Raw genomic sequence first — 20832 nt, forward strand, 5'->3', positions numbered from 1 at the left:
TAATTTGTGTGCAACATCATAGGAAAGTTTCAAAATTATTTCAATTAACCTTTAGTAATATATCAAAAAGATTTCAGTTATTTTAATAATCTTTCGGCAATATTTCAGAAAGGTTGCAGATTGATCTATACCTTTCAACAACCCTTCTATAAGGTTTTGAATGCAAGTGTCGCGGACATTTTGCTATTCCGGAGTTGTCTCATAACTGTTGCAGAAACATTTTGCAATGTTTATGAGATGCTTTCATCTGTCAGATGAAATACTTCTGAAATATTTCTGAAATCTTTTCGTGCTGTATGGGAAGCCTATACAAAGTGTGCCATATCAACTTTACTATATGTCATGCGGTAAATTAATTTCATTACATATCTGTACTGCGCAACGTGATGATTACTTCCGACGTAAATTTCCTTTTATCACGGTTCCATATCTCGGAATTTCAACATCCGGCAAACATTGAAATCTCAAAGTATGATGAAAGAACTTCCGTTCTTAAAATGTAATACGTGATTAAAAAAAATGTAATTACAGGGGGAGGAGACGAATAATCTTCTTCTGATTCCGTAACAACAGCTTGCAATTTCTTCTCCTTATATGGGTGCTTCATATCGTCTAAATAGACATATTTTTTAAACAATACATCAGATATATTTTAAACAATTATTATCTTGTGTCTTAGGCGTTATTAAAGTTCCTATTTCACTTCAGAACATTTATTTCTAATTAATTTGCTGCCCGGCCGAACCTGCATTCCGTAATTTCTGGCGATGTCGGAGTATACAAGCCATCAATTTCGGTGCCACGTCAATTCGTGCGTGATGCTCTGTAACCCAAGAGCAGCAGGATAGATCCCCCTATCATACAGATTTCCGTGTACCGGTTCGCGGGATGGCCGCGAGTGCTGCGGACCCGCTACTCGCACGATCGTCGCAGTTGCGAAAAGGATCCCGTTCATTTCGCTCGCGTTGCCGAAGAGCATCATATCGCGAGGTCGAGCAACGCCGCACCACTCCACTCGTCCGCGTACACCAGCAGCACAGCACCAAGGTGTATGCACCAGGAGGATGACGGTGATCCGGACGTTGCTGTTCCTCGGCGCAGCGTGTTTGATGCTCGCTGAGGTAAACGGCGCACCGGCCAAGTACGATCAGCGACAGGAGGGCGACTTCAACCTGCACGCTCAGCTAGAGAACTTCCTCTTCGTCATAGCCATCCCCAGCAGCGGCAGCGGCAGCAGCAACGAGCTTCTCAGCGACCTGGCGCTACAAGCTCTCGAATTCAAGCAACAGCTATCGTCCCGATCGAGTTCGTCGAAGGAACAGGAGTCGATCAAATCCGAGGAGGTTCGAGAGAACGAGAAGCCTTATACCCTGGAGGTCATACGGATAAGCGAAAAGCATCCGGACGAAGGAAACTTGACGCGAGGGGATGAGCAAGCGTCAAACGTTTCGGATCTGCAATTCACGTTGACCAACAGCAAGCAGGGCGCTGGGCCAGAACCCGTTGGGAGGGTCGCGAAGGACGTGAAAGGTTTCGAGTTCCCGAAGAACCGCGTGGTGCCGGCTATCTTGGGGTATTTCGTGGACACGGGAAGGGTGCCCGTCGAATCGAAGGCGGAGGATGGCGGCCGGGCCCGAAACGTACTCGAGGACGTCCGGAGTCCCGATGTCGATCCGGACGGGAAACCGGGAACGTCGCTGAAGAAACAACTGTTCCGAAAGAGGGAAGAGGACATCGCACCTTCGCCGAACGCCCACGAGGACGACACGGGCCTGATTCCTGAGAAGAAGCAGCAGGAACTGAGACTGCTGGGCGACGCTATTGAGAATTGTGGTCCAGGAAGGCGTCGCGATGCAGCCGGCAATTGCCAGTTCGACGAGTTCGCTGGTTCTCTTCTTTAGCTTCAAGCTCCCATGACTGTAGTCTTTAAAACATCGAGTTATACCGATCATTATACAATTTTAACTCTCTTGGTGCAACATTTTACATACTTTATTTATATAGATGTTAACTCTTATTGCTCATTTATTTTTGTTCAATAAAAAGTTATAACGTAAGATTCATGTGGCAAAAACAGTCTTTTGCTCAATTAAAATGGCTCGACGTACTCTGAATACACGAGATAATATTGTTTTATACAAAATGAATATGAAGAAACCAATATACATATGTATGTGTGCGTGTGTGAGAAGTTACTTCGCGTATGTAGCAAGCTCTCTCATTTAATAAAATATTTAAACAACAGTAATACACGTGTCTATTTATAGATATAAGCGAAAATGATACGAAAATTTTGTAATTTGACTTTTAATGATTTAATTCAATTTTATTCCTATTATTAATTTAATCGCCCAAATTCTTTTCTAGCATTATTTTTGCAATTATAATTTCTTACGAATCAAATATTGCTTTTATATTTTTATACATTGTTTACCTCTAATTCCCTTTGTTCCTTGTACCGTTTTTGCAGTAAAGAACATACGCTAAAAGCTCTGTTTTAATTCTTACCTGAAAATCTTTAAAGCGTGATTTCACAATCGGAGATGCGGGAATTCACATAAGGGGCAGTACGGGCGGCGGAGCCGCCGGGGATCCCCGGAAGCGAAGGTCATTTCCAAAACCGGTGGCGTGGTCTGCGGCATCGTTAATTCAATTCCCAGCGTAAGACACAAGCGCGAGCGAGAAGGAGAGCAAGGGCAAGGCTACGGTAGTAGGCGCCGGGTCGCTAGACGCTGGATCGGGGAAACAAGCTCGCCGTGAACGGCCACGATAGGACATTGCCCTTTACGGAGATCGGTTGCTATAGGTGTGCACACATCTGCACACATCGTGGCGTAACAACTATTGCGTTCCGTCTTTGCGTCATCATGCATTCTTCCTGCTTCTTTTTCCTTCAAAAATAAAACTGGTCGCCGGCGCATTTGGTACGCCGTTGACGAGGCTTGAGAATCCCCAGGCAGCACACATTGGTTTCAAAACCGTTTCATAAACCTTTTGCCGCAACGTTTATTTAGGAGAAAAATGTCCAACGAAAAAACGTTTCTTTTTCGGCAAAAAAACGTTTCAGAAACCATCAGAAAAATATTTATCGTTCTATTGGGTCGTCCGGAAAGTTCGTGCCGATTTTGAAGGAAAATTCAAAGGCAACATTTTTTTATGTCGATAAATATTTATTGACTTATGTATGCACCGTTTTGTTTCACAACCTTTGTCCATCTTTCACGCAACTGGAAGATTCCATTCTCCCAGAACTTCTTAGGTTTCTCGGCGAAAAACTCCTCAAGGTGGTTTTTTATGTCGATCAAAGAGTTGAAGTTCTTGCCGCTAAGAGAATTTTGCAAAGACCTAAATAAGTGAAAGTCTGAAGGTGCAATGTCTGGTGAATACGGTGGGTGAGGTAGCACATCCCAGCCAAACTCCAACAATTTTTGTCGGGTAGTCAAAGAAACATGAGGTCTGGCATTGTCCTGATGGAACACGACGCCCTTCCTATTAGCTAATTCTGGACGTTTTTCCTGAATCGCTGTCTTTAATTCGTCCAGTTGCGAGCAGTACTTATCTGCATTTATCGTTTGGTTGTGTGGTAGGAGCTCATAATATAGGATTCCTTTCCAATCCCACCAGACACAGAGCATGACTTTTTTTGGACGAAGGCCGGCTTTCGGAGTGGTTAATGCTGGTTCATTTCGCTTACCCCAGGATCTTTTTCGTTCTACATTGTTGTAAATGATCCATTTTTCGTCACCCGTCACTAATTGCTTCAAAAATGGTACGTTTTCGTTGCGCTTGTACAGCGAGTCGCAGATGGAAATTCGATCCATTAAATTTTTTCGGCCAAATTATGCGGAACCCATACATCATAGCGACTTACGTAACCAAGCTTCACTACATGATCGTGGACAGTGGTTTTCGATATTTTCAGTATCTCTGCTAATTCACGTGTCGTGTAGCGCGGGTTATTCTCGATCAGTGTCTTGATTTGGTCATCATCAGTAGTAGAGGGTCTGCCCGAGCGTTCTTGGTCTTTAAGGTTAAAATCACCAGCTCTAAACTTAGCGAACCACTTACGTACGGTTCTTTCAGCTAAAGCGCCTTCTCCGTAAACAGAACATATCGAATTTGTTGCTTGTGAGGCATTTTTGCCTTTCCGGTAATAGAAAAGCATCAAGTGTCTAAAATGTTCTTTGTTTCCTTCCATCTTCAAAAGAGTACAAAACTGACACGAATCAATTTATCTGAAACAACTTTTTTCCTAAAGATGCGTTGAAATGTCACCTTTAAGTATATGTATATAAATCGTATGTTTTCAATAACATTGATATATTCAGACATGTTCCAACGCCATCTATTAAAAATCGGCACGAACTTTCCGGACGACTCAATATATACAGTGCCTCAAAGGTAGACAGAGTTGAGTCACATTTTTGTAAACAACTAGATTTTTATATTTTATGAATTACTCTCTAAATTTCGTGTAGTGGAATCTCACTCTTTTGAAATATCATTTCAAGTAATAGTGATCTCAAAAGTTTCAGAAGAAAAGAGTATTGGATCGGTTTTCCGGATGGTTATTTACAAGGTGATAACAAATGTTACTTGCGAGAACGTCACGTCTGGCCTGGCCATCTATCGGTCGCTTGGCGAATCAGAGGTGGGAATCACACTTGTGTTGATTTTTGTCTCTTGTTCCATAATCGAGTACATTGAAACGTATGATGTAAAAATAATGAATACTCGCAAAGTAAGTAGAAATTACTATTTTTTCTATATTAATTATATAATTTCAAATCAATTTAATAAAACACATTTTTCGTTTCTGTGGAAGCGTGAAAAATACGTTTTTAAAATTGAGGTCTAAAACGGTTTCTATTTAAACCGTTCCTTAAATGGTACTTTATGTTTCTTAGACATTAGATACGTCTAAGAAACATATATTGGGCTAACATGTGCTGCTGCAGCAATTCCGCGTTTCAATCCTCGAACATTGTGAATTCTACTACTAAATTCGCTTTTTCTGTTCACTCAGTCAAAACGAATCTCTAAAAATAACATGAAGCTTGCAAATTTAATTCTGTCAACGAACTCTACTGAGACCACTTGTTAAGTACCCGGCCGTCGAGCGCGTATCAAATTAAAAAATTACGGATGAAGAAACGCGGATGTAATGAGAGACTCGAGCGGGCTTATCGAGAACGTAAAAATGACAGAGGCGATGATAAACTCTACGCATTAAGTTTTAGCATAATGTCGAAGCCGCGGCGTGTAACGCATGCCGTTAACGTGCGCGTGTGGGCCGTTGTCGGCCCGTGGAGGTTCTTGAACTTTACCGAGGATCCGTTTCCAGGAGCGACCGAACGAAGGTTCGGGTGAGGATCGGCCAGGTGGGGATCGGAATCGTCTGCTGGCACGAGACATCGCCCGGTCGTCATACCTCGGGCACCCTCCTTGTCGTCCGGACACGTCCCGCGTTCTCCGAAACGCCGTTCCGCTCGCTTCTCATCGCGTCAAGTTCTCGCGCTAGGAGCCACCGAAGTGATCGACCCGAATTGCGGCGGGAAATAACTCGGCAGACCGGCGACCGGATCCGAGGGAGTTTGATAGATCGCAGTCGAAGCCGAGCAACAAGTGCCTGGAGAAGTTTGCTTCAAAAGTTAAATAAGCACATCGCAACCGCGATCGAAGGGAAATCGCTTGGCGAGCAACTGCTTACCAATGCTGTCGATCAACATGCGTATATTCCAGACTGTATTACTTCTCGCGTTCTTCGGGGCGAGCGTTCGGTGTTTGCCCCTTGCTGATGAGACGACCACCGAGTCCGCGAAAATCGAAGCCTCCGCGGCGACTCCGCAGGAGACAGCCGCGATCGCGGCTTCACCGACGACCGCGCGTCCTGACGCGTCCACCGATTACTACGATCAACGGCAGAACGGGACTGAAAATTATCGCATCCACGTCGACGGCGTGGTGCTGGTATTCGCGCCGGTCGAGGCGTTGCTCCTGGCTGGTGCCGGCGGCACCACCGAGTCTAACTTAACCGATCACGTTGGATCTTCGATTCAGGCCATCAGCGAGCTGAGCAAACCCAGCATCGATGGTGCCCAGAATAAAACTGATCCGGCTACCTCGAAGACGATAACTAGGTAAGAGCGCGCACGGTTCTAGCTGCTTCCCTGATCTTCTTACAATTAATTATTAATCATTCTAATTATCAATTATAATATAAATATTAGTATTATTTTTAGTTATAATAATAATTTGATATTTTTGTCCGACGATTCTTCTTCCCAGACCAGCTTTGCGGTTGGCCAATTTCTTAGCGCCCCTAATACGTCACATACGTCACGAAGGAGGTACGAGTGTGCACTGAAACGACTCCTCGACGCTCGCGATTCCAATATGCACATAGCGTTCCGCATACAACACATATTTTAGAAAACGGTACGTCTTCTTTTTTTTAATACCGTATCCTCTGCACTCGGATTACGTAAAATCGAGGAAATCGTGCTTATATCTTGCAGGGATAGGATATCTGCATCTACTCTGGGGGAATGATGGACGTGTACTCATATATAATATAACGTGTATGATTTGTGATTAATTTGGAAACGCGCACTTATACCACAACCAAGGGGAAGAAGGTGCTGATATTAGCGTTAGTTGGCGAATTTCTCCGGAATGTAAAACGGCTTGTAAAATTGACTCGCATTCGTGTCGTGTAACGGGCGGCTGATCGATATACCCACATATGTATTTACATGTTAAACGCGTTGAATGCGATGTCTGAGTGTTAGTGTTGAACCCGTAAGATTCGCACGCATACTTACGCAATACTTTAATTTAATGCGAAGCTATATGTACGCGCAGTGTACTCACACAGTATTATACAGAATCAGTGTCTCGATAAGAAAATTTATTTAATTAAACATTAAAATACATACGTGTTTCTTCTTGATGTATCATCACAACGATCTCGATAAAAATGCTTAAAGCTACGCTTATATCCTTCACGTTTTTCCCTATCCTCGCCTATGATGAAGGAAACCTCTCAATTCTAAGTGCTTATAATATATCTCGACACTTTGGTTTCACTCTGAGCAACTCAGTTAATATCTTTTGAAATCTGTCATAGACAAACGAAAATACTACAAATGTAAGCGTGTATTCCTAAATAATTAACGAAGAAAAGATTACGTAAGAATCGCGTAAGATCGCTCTTCTAGTCTTATTTTCTCTAGTCTTTATTATTTAAAAAGCTTTTTATGTGCATTTTATGTATATGTATATCTATGACTTGTTGCAAAATATTTCTCTATCTGTTCTCTTAGATGTCACATGATTATTATACAGAACTGTTGTACGATCGAAGACATGATAAAAGATATCCGGTTTTCATATTTTAAACGTTAATATCTTACTGTGTTCTTCTTCCATTAAATGCTAATTTTCTCATTTTTGTAAAAGTACAGTACCCTGTGCATCTCAAAATGAAAAGTGTACCTCGAGATTTTGAAATTTAATTCAATTCTATTATTTCTTAATTATTTCTTACGCGGATAGTGCTATTAGAATTTTTATACGAATTGAAATGAATTAAGTTACGACAATAAATTGCGCATGGAATATACAATGCAAAATTAACAAAAATATCCTCCTCTCTTTTGACATCTTTTTTTGTATGATAGTAATTGTCGACAATTGAATGCATTTTCAAATAAAATTATTTATTCTTGAAACAATTATTTAAATGTACAACTGCATGCTTTCGAAACTGCTTTCGTCGCGTCTGTATCTGTTCAAACTTGATTATTCTTTGATCATGATAATTATTTTATACACTCTCGATTCAAAATTGACATTAATTATTCTAAAGGGCACAAAAACATTCGGTTACGACAAAAAAAAAGTAAGAAAGTATACCATTCAAATACAAACGTAGTCAAAACTTTCGTGGAAATTCGTTCGCATCGGATATTAGAAAAATCGGTGGAATTTTATGATTGACGCTAACTCGTTTATCGATGCTTAAACGTAATAATTTAAACCGTTAAAATTGACATGGACATGTTTTCTCAGGATTTGAAATCGCTCACGCAAACACAACTAAGGCAAATGCATACAACTAATAGGATATCAATTACGCGGAAGTCGCCTCGTTCGCATTGAGATCTTCGCAGTCTACTTCGTCGGGACTGCCATTAATAGCAAGTGCCGCCCCGTGAAATTTTAATTCCCCCTTACCCGCCTACAGAGGAATTATTCCATTTGACATCTTTTTCCAGAAAAGTTAATTATTTATGTTAAGGACATGGCGGTGGAAGAAGCACATTATAGAAATGTATCGGCGACATCGCCGGCTATTACCTCTTTGAGCAAGATCCGGCAATTTTCCACGACGCTACGTCGCCGATCTGACACGTTGCTCAGAACTTCCTCCGACTGATGAAGATTATCGACAATTTTGCGAAGCTCGTTCAATTCCGTCATGGTAGCTTCCAATTTCGTTTCCAAGTTACACCTGTAACCGATGATGGTCCACATTAGTGTCTGTCTAATCGTGAAATAAACTAAATCATTAATTAAATGTTTTGGAGAAAAATAAAATTGCGAATTTACCTCTCCTCCTTCAATTCCTGTATACACGTATCGTTATCGAGCTGTATGATTCGCAGCACTTTTAAGAGTTTGGTAACGAGATTATCAACTTCGATCACTTGATCAACGAGATCCACCGGGCAATAATCCGTCAAAGGCACAGGACCGTAGTTAGTGTCAGATTCGCTCACGGAATCGCAATCGTCGTCACCTTCATCTTCCACCTGCGTACACAAATTAATACATATTAATTATTAAATATCTTTAATATCGTAAATTTCATCGACTTCGAGTACGTGCCTTGCGACGATGCAAAATTGCCTGAGTAAGATTCGTGAGGCTGGTACAGTCATCACCGAGCTTCGTCCTCCTCACCCCGTGCTCGTCCGTCGTTTCGGGAAAACTCAATGCCCTGCGAAGCGAATCGCTGCTCGATACCATATTGTGCGAATACGTATCGGGCAGAGGAACGTCTTCGAGGACGCTTTCCATCATCAAGCACGGTTCGGTCTCGAAATCGAGCAGGTCGGACGACGATTCCATGTTTAATTCTATGCAACATTGAAAATCTTATTTAACGAAGCTGAATGTACTTTGCCGTCGCAAATTACATTACGTCGCCGTTAAGGCGCGTTACCTTTGTAAGTTTGGTGTTTCGACGAATCTAAATTGGATTTTTTGTCGATACTGTTCCTCGCCGCGAACGGATGCGTCGCGGCGTTCCGAATCGCACTGATCACCACGGAGACGAAGGATCCGCTTTTTGGACTCGGCGAGCGTTCCTTCAAGCTCTGCTTAGAGCTAACTGGACTAGACTCCACGCTACTGTTGCTTCTACTGTACGCTTCGTTATGGTATATGACATCCTTCGAAGAAAGAATTTTAATATATTTTTAGAATATTTCGCAGTCACACACGCAAGAGAAGAAAATTTATTAACTATTCAATTTATAGTAGAAAATAATTCTTCTAATATTAGTAACACATTTTTCATTTACTATGATTGTTTCGTCTTTTATTTAATGAAACACGTTATATAAATTTATAATAACCGTTAATTGCTAAGAATATAAAGCAAAAAGATTTCCTTAATACACTTACTTCAAGATCTTTTATGGAGATATTATAGGATGAAATTAATTGATCTACTAATCCCTCCAATCTGGTGCTGAGTCCAGAAAGAGCAACAGCTGCTCCAGACATGGCAGCACCTTGGGCAAGTAAAAGTTCCCTACTTCTTCGTTCGACCGCATTCAATTTCATACTCATTGATAAATTTTCTTGCCTGAAATTAAATAAAAGTAGAGAGAAAAAGATAAAAATTACATATAACAATACCGGAATGAAAAATCGTCATGAGATACGTGCCTTCTTTGTTCGCTGATTCGCACTAAATGCTTACACTCCTCCATTTGTCTTTCCAACTCCGTCTCACGTTGAGTTAAAGCTTCATTCTTCTTCTTTAGCTGCAGAAAAAAAACAAGTGGGTGTGAAATAAATAATGTGCAATGCAAAACAAATTAAAAAAATACACACCTCTGATTCGGTGTCTTTGAGCGCCTCAGCCAACGTAGCTTTCTCTTCTTGAAGGAAATCTTGCATCTCTGCTGACTCGGCCTCTAATTCTTGTTGTTGCTGCAGCAAGGCTTTTTGTGCAGCTAGACTTTTATCCAAATCCTGCAATAAAATTAATAAAAATGATCTTCGTAGATTATAATACTAATTTTCATATTCCAGTTGCAATTGTTAGTATCTTTTACCCTATTCAACATGCGACAGAGCGATTGCAGATCAGCAATTTCGATCTGTTGATTAGCAACGACTTGTCCCGACGATTGTATGTGACACTCGAGCTCAAGGAAGCTGTCGCTGCCCTCTGAAAATAAATTTTATAGATAACCTACCTCATTAAACTATCATCACTGCACAATGATATTATTATTTAAAGTTCAAAAGAAATTTTAATAAGAACATTTTATAAAAGCATAATGTTTTTAATAATATTAAAAGTATATAATATGTTAATAAAGATTTTAATAATGCCATTAAAATACTCAAGTATGATACTTTATGTAAAAATATTAAAGCAGATTTTATTAAAATATTAAAGCAGATTTTATAAAAATATTAAAGCAGATTTTATAAAAATATTAAAGCAGATTTTATTAAATGAACAGAGACATAATTCTACCTGCGTGTTCCGATTGTGGCGTGCCCAGCATCGCCAGTACCCGCTGAGCGTTTCTATCGAGCTCTTGACGTGCGAACGCGTGATCGGCTCGTTCCTCTTCTAGGAGACGCTTCACTTCGACCAATTCAAGCTTCAATCTCTCGTTTTCCTCTCGCCGACCGCCGCTCTCCTCGTTCAAACGCCTCAACTTATCTTGCAAAACCTGCACGTCGTCCCACGCGTCCTCCGTTTGACAACCTTTATGCAACCTTTCGATAACTTCCGGTCCGGTGATGGTGCTCGGTCGTCCGGACATCGCATTCTCAATGTCCTGTCCGGTCAAGCCCGTCTGCGCACTGGTCTCGTGATATATTCGAGTCTTTTCGACAGTTCTCTGTCTAGGATACGGGGGCAGACTTTTATAAACGGAGGATTCTTTTCCAGTAAGGTTCCTCTTCTCGATAGTTCTGCCGAGACTAGCGTCTCGGCTTCCAGATCTGCTTCTCGTCACCTTGTCCGCCTTCTCGCCAGCTTTCGAGATCGTTAGCTTGCTTCTGTTCCTGCGCGGTAACGTCGCGTACGTATCCAGCGCCTTGTTATCCTGACCAGCGGCTTTACCATCGACGCGCGGGGCGGTTTTTCCGCCGAGGACGCGAGACGCGGGCAAGGATGGTAGCTTCGTTTTCGCCTCCTCGGACGGCGTGGACGCCGGCGTGCGCGTTCCTCGCGTGCTCGACGCGCCCCTCGATTTCGACTCGCCCCTAATGCTTCTTCCGCCACGTTGCGCAAGGTCCTTATTGATCTCGGTAGTCAGCACAGATGGCAGCGAATCTGGCAGCGCTCTCGTCCTCGTCCTCGCAGCGGAGGACAAGGTCGGAGTGCGTATCAGATTGGATGCAGTGCTGTTGGACCGGCAACCGTACGTCGCCGAGCCGCGACTACCGACAGGCGTCTTGGTGGTTTCCGAGGAATTCGATTCCCGAACGATCGACTTCTCCCTCGATCGTGGTCGATCGCGCTCCCTCTCCCTGCTCGTGCCTTGTACCTTGGAGAGTATATTTCTGGGCGTCGCTGTGCGCGACTTCGACCGCGGCGTAGTCGTACCCAGGTTCGTAGTCGCGGTCGTGCTTGTTGGTTTCGCTCGCACGCTTTTCTGCGACTCGGAGCCGCTCGAGGTCTTCTTCTTGGTCGCGCCGGGGGTCGCCGCGGTCCTCTTGACATTCATGCGGTTCGTGCGCGCGGACACACTGCCGGCAATGGACGAGCTCTCGCTGCCGCCCTCGCTCGTGCCCTCGCCCCCGGTCGCACCCAGCCGAACGTCGTCCGGCAGAGTCGATCCGCATGGGTCCTCGTACACGGAGCAACAGCTAACGAGACTAGAGTCGCAAGAGGCCTCGTCCAAACCGCCGCAACTACTGGCGTAATCGATGCTGTTCCTGCTGCGTACCTGTAAGAAAAATCGCTTCGGATAAGTGACTGCTCGATGTGGAAAAATTATTCTTTCTTCAGTATTTAAATTTAAAAAAAATCTACCCTTGGCACTTCCGTGGCACAGCCCTCGACTCCACTGTCGCTGCCATCCTTGCTGTCTTTATTTTCAGCCAACGATTTTTCGTTCTTCGCGCTTTCCGACTCAGTGATGTGGATGACGGTGATGTTGCATTCGCTGTTCGTGGTAAGGTCCAAATCCTCCTCTCCACTGAGAGGCCGCGCCTCATCGTTGATAGGTGAAGCGAGATCTTCCGGTACACCCGAGTCCTGGCGTGCCACATTCGGCAGGGACACTTTTAGACAATTTGTGGACTCGGAGTACGAAGTCTCCATTGAGGTAGTGTCGAGTGAATTACTCATTTCGATCTTGTCATCTCGCCACTGCAAAATATTACGGACAAGATTATTCTTTTCATGTGTTTCATACAAATAAAAAAAAAAGGGAAATAACTATTAGGAGTGCGATTTAGTTTTGAGGGTTTTGCAACAGACGGCTGTAGTGTCAGTTTGTTCCAATAGTTGTTTCCGATAACTGTTGTTTCTTACAGTGTTGACATTATCCATGACATTTAGTAGCATTATAGCAATGGATGCAATAACAGTCGTGTTTATATCATCGTAAAAATGCAACTTCCGAAACAGCATATTCGACATGCGTTGCTTTTGTCTTTTAATCAAAAGAAAACTGCGGCTGACGGTTATAGAATTCTTGTGAAAACTTATGGTGATTCTGCCCCATCAATTAAGACGTGTGAATACTGGTTTGGACGCTTTAAGAGTGGTGATACTGACGTGAAGGACAAAGAACGCTCGGGACAACCAAGAAAGCTTGAAAATGCAGATTTGCAAGCATTATTGCACGAAAATCCAACACGATCCACTTCAGAACTTGCCAGAGCATTAAATGTTGATCGTACAACAGTTACGAAACATTTACATGAAATGGGAAAAATTCAGAAAGAAGGGAAATTGGTTCGACATCAATTATCGGAAAGTGCCATTGCGAACCATTTCGTTGATCGCCAGGCAAAAAAAAGAAGAGTCTTTTGTCTCGGATTGTTACTGGGGATGAAAAGTGCATCTATTTTGATAATCCGAAACGCAGAAAATCATGGGTGGATCCAGGCGAACCATCAACATCCACTCCGAGACGCAATATTCACGGCTCAAAAGTAATGCTCTGTATTTGGTGGGACAGTGTACTATGAGCTGTTAAATCCGCACGAGACTGTCACGGCTGATCGTTATCGACACCAATTGTACAAGTTGAAGCAAGCATTGGACCAAGAACGACCACCAATTGCGAGTAAACGACGGAAAGTGATTCTTCTTCGTGACAAGGCTCGACCTCACGTTGCGTTATCAGTGAAACAAACACCATTAGAGCTCGAATGGGAAGTCTTACCGCCCCCCCGTATTCTCCGGACATTGCCCCATGCGATTATTATTTGTTCCGGTGGATGCAACACGCTTTAGAGGATACACACTTTGATAATTTGGAAGAAGTGCGAAAATTCGTCGACGAATGGACCAACTGAAAAGAAGAGTCATTTTATCGTGGTGGAATCGATCTCTTGCCAGAAAGATGGGAAAAAGTTATAGAAAACGAAGGAAAATATTTGGATTAAGGTATTCATTCATTATCATATTTAAATACATGCGTTTTTGAGCAAAAAAACCCTCAAAACTAAATCACACCCCTAATATCATCGTAAAAATGCAACTTCCGAAACAGCATTTTCGACATGCGTTGCTTTTGTTTTTTAATCAAAAGAAAACTGCGGCTGACGGTTATAGAATTCTTGTGGAGACTTATGGTGGTTCTGCCCCATCAATTAAGACGTGTGAATACTGGTTTAGACGCTTTAAAAGTGGTGATACTGATGTGAAGGACAAAGAACGCTCGGGACAACCAAGAAAGCTTGAAAATGCAGATTTGCAAGCATTATTGCACGAAAATCCAACACGATCCACTTCAGAACTTGCCAGAGCATTAAATGTTGATCGTACAACAGTTACGAAACATTTACATGAAATGGGAAAAATTCAGAAAGAAGGGAAATGGGTTCGACATGAATTATCGGAAAGTGCCATTGCGAACCATTTCGTTGATCGCCAGGCAAAAAAAAGAAGAGTCTTTTGTCTCGGATTGTTACTGGGGATGAAAAGTGCATCTATTTTGATAATCCGAAACGCAGAAAATCATGGGTGGATCCAGGCGAACCATCAACATCCACTCCGAGACGCAATATTCACGGCTCAAAAGTAATGCTCTGTATTTGGTGGGATAGTGTACTATGAGCTGTTAAATCCGCACGAGACTGTCACGGCTGATCGTTATCGACACCAATTGTACAAGTTGAAGCAAGCATTGGACCAAGAACGACCACCAATTGCGAGTAAACGACGGAAAGTGATTCTTCTTCGTGACAAGGCTCGACCTCACGTTGCGTTATCAGTGAAACAAACACTATTAGAGCTCGAATGGGAAGTCTTACCGCACCCCCCGTATTCTCCGGACATTGCCCCATGCGATTATTATTTGTTCCGGTGGATGCAACACGCTTTAGAGGATACACACTTTGATAATTTGGAAGAAGTGCGAAAATTCGTCGACGAATGGACCAACTGAAAAGAAGAGTGATTTTATCGTGGTGGAATCCATCTCTTGCCAGAAAGATGGGAAAAAGTTATAGAAAACGAAGGAAAATATTTGATTAAGGTATTCATTCATTATCATATTTAAATACATGCGTTTTTGAGCAAAAAAACCCTCAAAACTAAATCACACCCCTAATATCATCGTAAAAATGCAACTTCCGAAACAGCATTTTCGACATGCGTTGCTTTTGTTTTTTAATCAAAAGAAAACTGCGGCTGACGGTTATAGAATTCTTGTGGAGACTTATGGTGATTCTGCCCCATCAATTAAGACGTGTGAATACTGGTTTGGACGCTTTAAGAGTGGTGATACTGACGTGAAGGACAAAGAACGCTCGGGACAACCAAGAAAGCTTGAAAATGCAGATTTGCAAGCATTATTGCACGAAAATCCAACACGATCTACTTCAGAACTTGCCAGAGCATTAAATGTTGATCGTACAACAGTTACGAAACATTTACATGAAATGGGAAAAATTCAGAAAGAAGGGAAATGGGTTCGACATGAATTATCGGAAAGTGCCATTGCGAACCATTTCGTTGATCGCCAGGCAAAAAAAGAAGAGTCTTTTGTCTCGGATTGTTACTGGGGATGAAAAGTGCATCTATTTTGATAATCCGAAACGCAGAAAATCATGGGTGGATCCAGGCGAACCATCAACATCCACTCCGAGACGCAATATTCACGGCTCAAAAGTAATGCTCTGTATTTGGTGGGATAGTGTACTATGAGCTGTTAAATCCGCACGAGACTGTCACGGCTGATCGTTATCGACACCAATTGTACAAGTTGAAGCAAGCATTGGACCAAAACCGACCACCAATTGCGAGTAAACGACGGAAAGTGATTCTTCTTCGAGACAACGCTCGACCTCACGTTGCGTTATCAGTGAAACAAACACCATTAGAGCTCGAATAGGAAGTCTTACCGCCCCCCCGTATTCTCCGGACATTGCCCCATGCGATTATTATTTGTTCCGGTGGATGCAACACGCTTTAGAGGATACACACTTTGATAATTTGGAAGAAGTGCGAAAATTCGTCGACGAATGGATCAACTGAAAAGAAGAGTGATTTTATCGTGGTGGAATCCATCTCTTGCCAGAAAGATGGGAAAAAGTTATAGAAAACGGAGGAAAATATTTTGATTAAGGTATTCATTCATTATCATATTTAAATACATGCGTTTTTGAGCAAAAAAACCCTCAAAACTAAATCACACCCCTAATATTATCAATATATTTTTCGCGATCTGCTTTATTCACATTTATATCTTTACTTTATCACAGGATAATTTCTTTCGTTACTTCGTCTTCGTGTCATGGACGATAATTTAATGTTAAATCGCTAACAAAATAGAGGAGTATAAGTTGTTCTAAAATTCATTTATTAACAAGATTTTGTAAATAAAAAGATCTGTATACAATATACAATATATGAGTAAAATATGACACAATAATCTGTGCACAATAAGATTATATGGAATAATGTCATTTATCCGAGTTCCCATGTCTGTGTATTTTTTTTACTTTAAAAATAGATCCAAAATTATTAGATTGACCAGAAAGTTGGTCCATACGGTTTTTATCAAAAAATTCGTACGGACTTTTCGATCAATCCAATAAATAAATATAAAAATAATAAAAATATTATTTGTTCCGGTGGATGCAACACGCTTTAGAGGATACACACTTTCATAATTTGGAAGAAGTGCGAAAATTCGTCGACGAATGGATCGACTGAAAAGAAGAGTGATTTTATCGTGGTGGAATCCATCTCTTGCCAGAAAGATGGGAAAAAGTTATAGAAAACGAAGGAAAATATTTTGATTAAGGTGTTCATTCATTATCATATTTAAATTCATGCGTTTTTGAGCAAAAAAACCCTCAAAACTAAATCACACCCCTAATAATTATGCAATAGCTAAAAATCGAGCTCATGGAAGCTAACGCTGAATAACAAAGCTTTTTGTGTAACTATATAACGATGATTTTATTCTGAAATCAGATAGCTAGCTATCAAGCACGGAATAGATCGTATCGCAAAAGTTTTTGAGAGAGTTTACGGTCGAAAAATCGTTCACATTTGGGGAAACGTTTGTGCAAACGGAAGATACACGTGTAGACAGGAACAATTAGCTCGCACGGCATCGAGTCGATAAAGCTATTTCATTCGCGAATCTAGTTATAGTATCCCAATCACGGTCATATTGAATTACTCGAATGACGTACACGCCTCTTGGGAAGGAAGTTATTTCGAATGAATTTCGAGGTGGCAGTTCCCTGAACGCGTTTTCCCAGTTTACGCCGAATCGAGAAAAAGCACGCGAAATATTGATCAGAATTAAATTAAAAAATCGATGGTTTTTATTATTATTTTTACATATGAGAGATACTTATCTATGTTTCTTATAATAACTTAATTCTCAGCAAAGATTCTCTCTGGAAGTTTGGCTATACGATATCCATTAATTCCCGAATTCTCAGAAATTCCTAATTTTCAAAAAATTTGTAAAAACTGTGTAAATCCCAATATGCATTTCTTAAATGATCTTTTATTTATAATCTAAAGTATTTTCGTATTAGTTTATCTTTGCTCTCTTGACACGCTTTTACAAAAAGACTAGTACCAGTCTTATGCAGATATGAAATCACGATCACAGAAGCACGAGGAAGAACGAGGTGATTCCCCTCGCGCGGATGCAAATCTTTGCGTGTATAACGCGACATAACTGATATCTCGTAGATGGATAGATTATCGTACAGATGCTGTTAATTTGCTGCATTGAATCACTAAGTCACTCCTTCTTGATTACTGAATGATGTAGCGTATTGTACGAGTTAATCGCGATTTGTGAGAAATCGAGTGGCAGTGAGAGTGGTTCACGTGCCTGGAATGTAGATAAGTATTTATAAACCTTGGCAGATAAGACGCACACAAGGTTGACATTAATCCTGGATGTCACATTAGACATTATAAGCAGATGTTTAAAAACCCTACTGAATTTTTAAAACCTACAAAGAGAGAGGAAGAATAAAATAACAACGAAATTTTATATTTTTGATGAGAAGATAAGAATTGATTTGCATTAGAGAGTTGAGATAGGAAGAATGCTTAAATATTTCTCTTTTTTAACATAATAATTTTGAAATAGAAACTCGGAAAATCGGAATTCAACTTTAAAATATAATGAACGTGCTATATAGTTCTGTAGCTTATCTAAAAGCATCGTAATACGATAAACAAGATCTTAAAATCTCAAAAATTAATAAAATTTGTATTTATAATTCATAGAAGATTGAAATTTAGCATCTGATTGCGTTAAAGCCCAATTATACAGGGTGTCCCGGGTTTTAACCGACAAACCGCGGGAGCATATTCTACTAGTGGAAATAAGAAAAAATTCTTATATCGAGTTTGCTTAGAAATGCTTTATTACAAAGTTATAAACCAATATTGAAAAGAAATATGAGATAAGTAACAACGGATTTTTTCACAAAAATAAAAATTATCTACGCAATGATTTAGTGACGCATTTCAAAATGTTGTCCTTGCACATCGATACAAGCTAGACACCGACGTAGTACAGAATTTGTTACAGTACGACATTCCTGACAATTTTGTTGCATCTCAGTGACTGAATTAGTAATTCGTTGCTTTAAATCTATCTGGTACTCTCCTGTTAGGAAATCTACGTTGATACTCTCGTACGGCAGCTCGTGCATTTCCGTCACAGAATCCGTACACGAAATGAATATCGGTGTATTCCTCGTTTGAAAACACTTTTGGCATTCTGATAGTAATTGCTAGTTCACACGACGATTGAAATCTAACAGCTACTGTTGTGAAAGTAACAATCATACTGAATCGTTTCAACATAGTGAACATGAATGCACGTGAATACACGTAACATAAACATCTTGGACCTTCCAAATTCTACACTATGTTCCGTTGTTACTTATCTCATAATTCTTTTCAATATTGGTTTATAATATTCATATTAATTAATCATTATGTGTATATATACAGGGTGTCCCGGGTTTTAACCGACAAACTGCGGGAGCATATTCTACTAGTGGAAATAAGAAAAAATTCTTATATCGAGTTTGCTTAGAAATGCTTTATTACAAAGTTATAAACCAATATTGAAAAGAAATATGAGATAAGTAACAACGGATTTTTTCACAAAAATAAAAATTATCTACGCAATGATTTAGTGACGCATTTCAAAATGTTGTCCTTGCACATCGATACAAGCTAGACACCGACGTAGTACAGAATTTGTTACAGTACGACATTCCTGACAATTTTGTTGCATCTCAGTGACTGAATTAGTAATTCGTTGCTTTAAATCTATCTGGTACTCTCCTGTTAGGAAATCTACGTTGATACTCTCGTACGGCAGCTCGTGCATTTCCGTCACAGAATCCGTACACGAAATGAATATCGGTGTATTCCTCATTTGAAAACACTTTTGGCATTCTGATAGTAATTGCTAGTTGACACGACGATTGAAATCTAACAGCTACTGTTGTGAAAGTAACAATCATACTGAATCGTTTCAACATAGTGAACATGAATGCACGTGAATACACGTAACATAAACATCTTGGACCTTCCAAATTCTACACTATGTTCCGTTGTTACTTATCTCATATTTCTTTTCAATATTGGTTTATAATATTCATATTAATTAATCATTATGTATATATATACAGGGTGTCCCGGGTTTTAACCGACAAACCGTGGGAGCATATTCTACTAGTGGAAATAAGAAAAAATTCTTATATCGAGTTTGCTTAGAAATGCTTTATTACAAAGTTATAAACCAATATTGAAAAGAAATATGAGATAAGTAACAACGGATTTTTTCACAAAAATAAAAATTATCTACGCAATGATTTAGTGACGCATTTCAAAATGTTGTCCTTGCACATCGATACAAGCTAGACACCGACGTAGTACAGAATTTGTTACAGTACGACATTCCTGACAATTTTGTTGCATCTCAGTGACTGAATTAGTAATTCGTTGCTTTAAATCTATCTGGTACTCTCCTGTTAGGAAATCTACGTTGATACTCTCGTACGGCAGCTCGTGCATTTCCGTCACAGAATCCGTACACGAAATGAATATCGGTGTATTCCTCATTTGAAAACACTTTTGGCATTCTGATAGTAATTGCTAGTTGACACGACGATTGAAATCTAACAGCTACTGTTGCGAAAGTAACAATCATACTGAATCGTTTCAACATAGTGAACATGAATGCACGTGAATACACGTAACATAAACATCTTGGACCTTCCAAATTCTACACTATGTTCCGTTGTTACTTATCTCATATTTCTTTTCAATATTGGTTTATAACTTTGTAATAAAGCATTTCTAAGCAAACTCGATATAAGAATTTTTTCTTATTTCCACTAGTAGAATATGCTCCCGCAGTTTGTCGGTTAAAACCCGAGACACCCTGTATATATATATGTGTGTGTGTGTGTGTGTGTGTGTGGGTGTGTGTGTATACACACACACATCCGGTAACGTTAGGAATTACATCAGTACCATCGTAGATCGTTGTAATCAAGCCTTTTCTTAGACATTGAATCGGCAAACTGATTTGTCCTTCGTTCAGCTGTGATAAATAACAGCGACAGGAATGGCGCGCCAAATTGGAGAGAAAAAAAAGGAGGGACAAACAAAGTCGTATCTATTACTATACAACTGTGTAGGAAAACTCTTTTTTTAATTTTAAATGTTTTTCGATTATCTCGTTAAGCTTATATCTTCCTGCTACAAATTCACCAATATATTAACTGTATGAGAAAAGATGTTTGGCTATACGATATCCATTAATTCCTGAATTCTCAGAAATTCCTAATTTTCAAAAAATTTGTAAAAACTGTAAATCCCAATAT

General features: G+C 40.5%; 2 protein-coding genes and 1 long non-coding RNA gene across 6 annotated transcripts in view; 2 read left to right on the forward strand and 1 right to left on the reverse strand.

Annotated features, from left to right (window-relative positions):
* LOC105285495 (cingulin) overlaps positions 1 to 20832 on the reverse strand; it is a 39736-nt gene that overhangs the window by 1673 nt on the left and 17231 nt on the right. The window contains exons 2-12 of one of the 3 annotated variants that reach the window (XM_026974859.1): positions 12296 to 12634; positions 10784 to 12209; positions 10353 to 10468; positions 10129 to 10269; positions 9961 to 10058; positions 9694 to 9877; positions 9230 to 9458; positions 8893 to 9143; positions 8614 to 8816; positions 8362 to 8515; positions 6898 to 8242 (exon numbers count right to left, since the gene is read on the reverse strand). In XM_026974859.1, the coding sequence (XP_026830660.1) occupies positions 8135 to 8242; positions 8362 to 8515; positions 8614 to 8816; positions 8893 to 9143; positions 9230 to 9458; positions 9694 to 9877; positions 9961 to 10058; positions 10129 to 10269; positions 10353 to 10468; positions 10784 to 12209; positions 12296 to 12613 (3228 nt within the window). In that variant the 5' untranslated portion in view covers positions 12614 to 12634 and the 3' untranslated portion in view covers positions 6898 to 8134. Of the gene's footprint in view, positions 1 to 6897; positions 8270 to 8361; positions 8516 to 8613; positions 8817 to 8892; positions 9144 to 9229; positions 9459 to 9693; positions 9878 to 9960; positions 10059 to 10128; positions 10270 to 10352; positions 10469 to 10783; positions 12210 to 12295; positions 12635 to 20832 lie in introns of those variants that run through there. The other 2 variants (XM_026974861.1, XM_026974860.1) reach the window with 2 other exon arrangements.
* LOC113563367 lies at positions 227 to 2248 on the forward strand. Its single transcript, XM_026974868.1, has one exon. It carries the CDS (start codon positions 1065 to 1067, stop codon positions 1899 to 1901), a length of 837 nt encoding a protein of 278 aa, XP_026830669.1. The 5' UTR covers positions 227 to 1064; the 3' UTR covers positions 1902 to 2248.
* LOC105285494 lies at positions 4883 to 7624 on the forward strand. 2 transcript variants are annotated; one of them, XR_002193741.2, is made up of 3 exons: positions 4883 to 6140; positions 6289 to 6438; positions 6519 to 7624. It is a non-coding gene; the product is annotated as an uncharacterized LOC105285494 (long non-coding RNA). The 2 variants fall into 2 exon arrangements; XR_003407423.1 differs by having other exon boundaries at positions 6289 to 7624.

This window comes from Ooceraea biroi, chromosome 14 (genome assembly GCF_003672135.1).
Source record: "Ooceraea biroi isolate clonal line C1 chromosome 14, Obir_v5.4, whole genome shotgun sequence".
Taxonomy (NCBI): domain Eukaryota; kingdom Metazoa; phylum Arthropoda; class Insecta; order Hymenoptera; family Formicidae; genus Ooceraea; species Ooceraea biroi.

Bases quoted from the DNA above. Each gene is read 5' to 3' on its own strand.
- LOC113563367 (XM_026974868.1), top strand. From the start codon at position 1,065: ATGACGGTGATCCGGACGTTGCTGTTCCTCGGCGCAGCGTGTTTGATG.